At 43.1% G+C, this 6309-nt stretch overlaps 1 protein-coding gene across 1 annotated transcript in view; it reads right to left on the reverse strand.

The window, feature by feature from the left end:
- Nucleotides 1–5161, reverse strand: part of POLR3B (RNA polymerase III subunit B) — a 64814-nt gene extending 59653 nt beyond the window's left edge. The window contains exons 1-8 of the mRNA XM_081928199.1: nt 5033–5161; nt 3396–3428; nt 2978–3034; nt 2814–2878; nt 2015–2090; nt 1435–1535; nt 1179–1270; nt 491–608 (exon numbers count right to left, since the gene is read on the reverse strand). Coding sequence (XP_081784325.1) covers nt 491–608; nt 1179–1270; nt 1435–1535; nt 2015–2090; nt 2814–2878; nt 2978–3034; nt 3396–3428; nt 5033–5104 — 614 coding nt within the window. The 5' untranslated portion in view covers nt 5105–5161. The remainder of the gene's footprint in view (nt 1–490; nt 609–1178; nt 1271–1434; nt 1536–2014; nt 2091–2813; nt 2879–2977; nt 3035–3395; nt 3429–5032) is intronic.
- Between the last annotated feature and the right edge of the window lie 1148 nt (nt 5162–6309).

Consider the following 6309-nt stretch of genomic DNA (forward strand, 5'->3'; position numbering starts at 1 on the left):
TCTTTGTATGAGCGTACAACTAGTTCTGTATGGAACTTTGAACTCAAGTTTCTCAAACTCACCCCGCCACCACAATGACATATAGAAAGCCGCTTTTCAGTTAAGTAATGTTCAAAAGCAGTTTGTTATATGGCACTGAGCAGGGTGCCACTTTTTTCAAAGAAAAAAAGGGGGGATCTGTGTGGTGCAGTGGTTAATGTGTTGGACTAAGACCAGGGAGGTGTAGGCTCAAATCCCTGCTCAGCCATGAAGCTTCATGGCTTGGGCCAATCATGCTCTCTCAGCCTAACTTTCCTCACCTAGTTGTTGTGAGGACTGTGAGGATAAATGGAGAAGGGAGAAATGCCACCTTGGAGGAAAAGTAGGGCATAAATAGCACCCTCATCATACTAGGCATGCCCAGACTCCTGGCTGTGCTTAAAGTAATTATTTTGATCCCAGCCATGGTATCATAGGAAACCAGCCTGCAGTTACTAATGAGTTCTTTTACCTGGTAACTGATGCGCCAACCGTCCCTTTTCTGTCAGCTTCCACAATTATTCTGTTTTTCGATAACTGCTCTTGAATAAGAATTACCTTCTCTACACCTTTGACAATGAAGTAGCCACCTGTCCAGTGGAGAATGGAAAATCTCAATTGACATTAGTTTTAAACATTAATGGACTTTGCAAACCTCTGAAATGTACATTTTTGCTTTGTCGGCTGCACTGGCCTGCAGTATTTAGTGAGGAAATCTCTGATTCCACTTGTAATTGCAGAGACTGCTATACAATGTCTTCAGTAAACCGAAGAAGGCACCTTAATGCATGGACCTACTTCCCTCAGTATGAACTTAAGATGGCTATCTAGTGAAATTCTCCAGTGTGCTATCATGACCTCCTGAAACCAGAAGCAGCATAGACAAAGTCTTGGAAGATTCCAGGAATACTTGGGAAATCTGTACAGCAAGCAGATGACAAGGCTTGCAGCTACCAATGGTACTTCCCTGTCCCTGCGTAGGAACCTTAGTAAACTGCTCTAATCAAAGCAGAAACTTCACGAAGACCCCTCTACAGTCTGAAAATCTCTCATTCCATAATCTGTAGCAGCTCACATGTTAGAAGGCTCCATTGAGTAACATAGTAAAAGGGATCACAACTCATTCAAAAGGAACAAACACTATTAGAAAATGTTGTTACCTGGATCTAAAGGGCATTCGTTAAGCTTGGCAAATTCTGCTGGAGTTTTTCCAGTAAGGACGCAATTGGAACTGCGCAACATTACTGGCATCCTGCAAGAACACCAAAGTAAAAATTACCTTGCAGGCTCAGAGTACACACTGGATTGCCCTCTTTGATTAAAAGCAAAACAAATCTCTCACATTTTATCACAGCAATTAACACAGAATGTAACCAACACACAAAAGTAGTATTTATCTTTATATTGGTATCTTACCTGCCAACAGGTAATGCATTGCGAATAATTCTCTGGCTACCTCGGGTGTACTCAATGTCTACTGTAATTGGGGCAGAATACGTCATATCTCTCAAGCGACACTTAAAGAGAAGAGCCACACGGTTAAATATTTTTCAGGTGGAACGCAACACTCCTTTGCAGTCCTCATATTTGTTCTCTTTCCAATCCTCAATCATTAAAAATCCCAGAGACTAAAATTTATTTGCTAGATTTTTTTTCTTAAGTTACTGCAAAGAAGCAAGTCTATATATTGCAACACACACAGCACATGCAAGTCCTCCTTCAGATGAGACATGGTAACTTCTCTCTCCAAAGATCTGACTATTTGCAGCAGTGAAAAGTCTAACCTAGTCTTGCAGGTGCTTCAGACATCAATATACAATTAACAACTGAAGACAAAATATGAGTAACAAAAATGCACCATGCAACTGTAGTATACTCTTTGGGACATAATATGACAAAAAATCAGTCACAGTTCTTTCATAGTCATCAATTACAACAAGAAGCTCAATTAGCTGGTTCACACAAAAGTACAAAAAGGCTGAGTAGATGCAAATACCTCATGAGGAGAAACAGGTCTTGTTACATTAAAGCTTTCTTCAACATCTGGAGTACCAACATATATATTGAGGTATCTGCAATGAAAGACCCAACTTAAAAATGGGATACAACCCAGTTGCCCAACTCACATTCCATTTTGTTAAACCTTTGGTTTACTAAAAACCAATGAGAAATATATAAGAACCACCATAATCTTAATGGGAGCAAATAAAGGGATAGTTTCCCCTCAGCTATACAAGTGCTCACCAGATTCTGCTTGAAGAATGGGAAGATTCCTGGGCTGACATCTTTCTTTGTATAGAACCAAAGGGGGGGGACCCTCTTAACAGCAGATGTGAGGAATTAATGGCCCTCCAGATATCCCTGAACTGCAACTCTCATCAGCCAATGGCTTGGGATGATGGGAGCTACAGTTCGGCAACATCTGGAGGGCCAAAGGTTCCCCGCATCTGTTAACAGTAAGGCAAGAGTATCATTTAAGATGGGGTGCATGCATGTACATGAAGCAGAATGGGCAGCCTACCAGTAAGTAGGAATGAAGCCTAAAGCTAAATGTAACCTAAACCAAACTTCAGAAAAGGACATAATGGACCAGTGACACCATAGACCATTTTGTACATTTATGCTGCTCCACACAGGATTTCCACTACCTTAAGGGCTTTATTAAATTAAAATAGATTAACCTAAGGACTAAGGGCTACACAGAAAGTACATCAGGATATTCAAGCACAAAGCTCTTATGTCAGCTGTCCACCCACATTCTCTGTCACCACCACCAAAATCAAAGTCAGACTTACTTTAAGTACCACATTGGGTCAGCATCACTTGTAATTTTCTCATTGGCTTTCATTATTTTCTTAATCTGGAAATAAAAGAAGTCTAAGTCTACACATTGCTGAAGGGCATGCAATTTATTACACGTGTTGATCTTTCTGATGTTGCTTTTAAAAATAAATCTTACCTCTACATTGATGAAATAATTGAATGAATCTATGTGCTGCTTTACAAGACCTTTCACCTAAAATAATCACAAAGGAAGATTACCTGGGGTATTAAAAAGAAAAAAGGGGGGCGAAAGCCCAGAACAAAAACATCCAAATGCATAGACATAATTTAATTAGCACTCAAAATAAAATTTACCATCCAAATCTTAAACCTCACTCATGAAAACCAATTTTTCAACCAACTCAAAGAATGAATTTATGCTTCCTAAAAGAAGGGCACTTACATGACTGAAAATGTACACCAGCTATATTCAGTGCTTGCAGTACTTATCATTAATGAAAACAATGAGATTATTTCAGATTTTCATTTTCAATTTACTTCAATTTATTAAAACCTGTAAATGCCATCAATGGCAACTGCACAAATATACTAACCTTCAGAAATGCTGGAAGTAATCTCCATTTTTCCTGAAAACAAAGGTATAGGATAAAACAACTTTTAAAAGATAGGGAATCAATTTTCAAGAAGCTAAACAGGTATATACTCTTCTATGTAAAATGCTTAGTTCACTTCTAGGGTGATATTGATCTTATTAGTAGTAATAACACTTTTTAGATCATCAAGCAAGCTCTTAAAGTCAATAACTCTAACTCACAGATGTGGATGACTGAGGTTTAATTATTTATTAAGTCCATTTGTGTCGTCTTCTCTTCCATCATGGAATTCAAGGCAATGTACATAGCTTACATTACTGGCAGCAGCTCTCCAGGGTTTCAGGCAAGGGTCTCTCCCAGCTCTACTTAGAGATTCTGGGGATCAAACCTGGGACATTCTGCATGCTCTACCACTGAGCTATGGCCCTCCTGATAAATTGCAAAATAACCCATTAAGCCAAAGAGAAACCAGTTCAGTCCTTGCACTTTAGCTCCTCTTTTCTAGAGCCCCTGAAACTTTTCATCAAACCTCAAGACCTAGGAAGCTATCGGTCATAGGAGATCCAGAACAGCAGAGACACAAAAAGAGATGGTATTGCTTGCAGGCTTTTGTCTATGTGCGCTACAGTAACGTTTCTTTCTTTCTTTTTTAACGTGCATTTTTTAGTTGATAGCAAACAAACATTATCCAGACAGCATCCATGTGACAAGAGTGGGTGGAAGTGCCTTGTGCCATTCGGATTAACAGGTAAGTAGACACGGGTGGGGCTGTGGGTTAAACCACAGAGCCTAGGACTTGCCGATCGGAAGGTCAGCGGTTCGAATCCCCGCAATGGGGTGAGCGCCCGTTGCTCGGTCCCTGCTCCTGCCAACCTAGCAGTTCAAAAGCACATCAAAAGTGCAAGCAGATAGGTACCGCTCCGGCAGGAAGCTAAACAGCATTTCCGTGCGCTGCTTTGGTTCGCGAGAAGCGGCTTACTCATGCTGGCCACATGACCTGGAAGCTGTACGCCGGCTCCCTCGGCCAATAAAGCAAGATGAGTGCCGCAACCCCAGAGTCGTCCGTGACTGGACCTAATGGTCAGGGGTACCTTTACCTAGGAGCAAGGACAATGCCAACAAGTTCGCCAAGATAGCTTAAAGAAGATTAAGGATGTCTAAGTCCTACTCATCACTATTACAATTATACTGAATGGGAAAACTCCAGTTCATCTGATGTGCAGATACACAAGGGATATGGACCATGTGACCATCCAAAGGCTATTGGACTCCAACTCCCATCAGCCACACCCTGCATGGCAAACGAGCAGGGAAGATGGGAGTTGGAGTCTTTAAAAAAAAGCAGCACCTGGGGGTCCACAGGTTCCCCATCCCATCACTACCCTGGGACCCGCCAGCCTTGTCCCTGAAACGGGGAAGTGTATCAGGTGAGTGCAAGGGGAGCTCTGCGCATGCGCTCCCTCCCTCTGCCTCGGGGGCTAAACAAAGGCCCGAAAGAGCCGGAGCGCGAATCCGGAGCGCGCTTCCCCCTGAAGCCGCACCGAGACGTCGTACTTAGTTTTCCACGCCGAGGAGGCGCCTCGGCCCCCAAGGCGCCGCCCCCGTCTCTCCCCTGCTTCCTTTTACCAAGTTCTCACCTCCACCGTGTTTACGGGAGCCGCCGCTTGCTCCGGAGTTGAAGCTCCCAGCTCCGCCGCCAGCGTCTCCATGGCAGAGAGAACCAGCCAGTCCGGGGGGAAAGCGACGAAAGCCCGGCCTGCGCTGTGCAGAGCGCACCGAGTACGCCTGTGAAACCGGCCCCCTGATGCAACTGGGCCCGCAGCGCAGAGGTTCCCCCGCAGAAGTGATCCGTCTTTGCCTCAAGCGCTGCTTGGCCAGGAGCGAGTGTGATAACGCCTAATCTCAACGCCGGAATTCCTCTTTACAACTCAACTTTCCTCAAAACCGATCCCTGAACTGAGGAAGCGTCTTCCTGTCCCCCGTTTCCTAACACACAGGAAATTGTGGCGCATCGAGTACGTTCCGGTGTAAGGTAAAGGTAAATGCGGCAATCAGCATCGAAATGGAGGAATACAACATAAAAGCTTTTTGGTGAAATTGCTCGAATGGGAGCAATAGAAACACAAACCACTGGTATAGATTCCCCAGGAATCTGCTAATCATCCCCGTTCATCACAATAGAGTAAAATGGAACAAATATAACTTTCTTTTGTGATTGCACTACAGTATTAGATACTTAATGTTCATGCCACTTCTTTCCTAATTGATTATATATGTTTTGAGAGTTACATGATAGGCAGAAGTACAATAGGTGTGTGTATAGTTGCCCATTTCTGCATCTCGGCCATATTGCATATGTCTAGGTGGCAGCAGTTTGTTTTCATTCTGCTGCTAAGTATTCCTTAGTCCCAAAAACAATGAAGGCAACAGGTACATACTAATGGCTTGTGGTGGCCCATTTTTGCTTATTGTTAATAGTAATTTTAAATTAAAAACAAATGCTCACACTGCCATGGCTAAAGTAGTATTGCTTTTATATGAAGATGCCAAGTGTGCCCAATAGGCAGCTCATAGGGATAGCTCATAGGGAAACAAATGCAGCTACTGTATTTAACTTGATATGCCCTGCCCACACCATAGTGAATAGTGGCAAAAGGAGAGGTTATGAACTGCACTGGCAGCCTATTTCCTTCATTTGATATGGCCTGCCCACAGCTGTTCACACCATTGTGAATAGTGGCAAAAGTGGAGCACAGTGGGTGATCCATATTAGGGACATCAGAAGCTGCCATTGGTCCATCTACCATATTGTTTACACTGGAGCAGATCCCTAGGATTTCAGACAGGGGACATTCACAACCCTACCCGGAGATGCCAGGGATTGAACCTGCTATCATCTGCATGCAAATCAGAT

This window comes from Podarcis melisellensis (genome assembly GCF_964234715.1).
Source record: "Podarcis melisellensis genome assembly, chromosome: 10".
NCBI lineage: Eukaryota > Metazoa > Chordata > Lepidosauria > Squamata > Lacertidae > Podarcis > Podarcis melisellensis.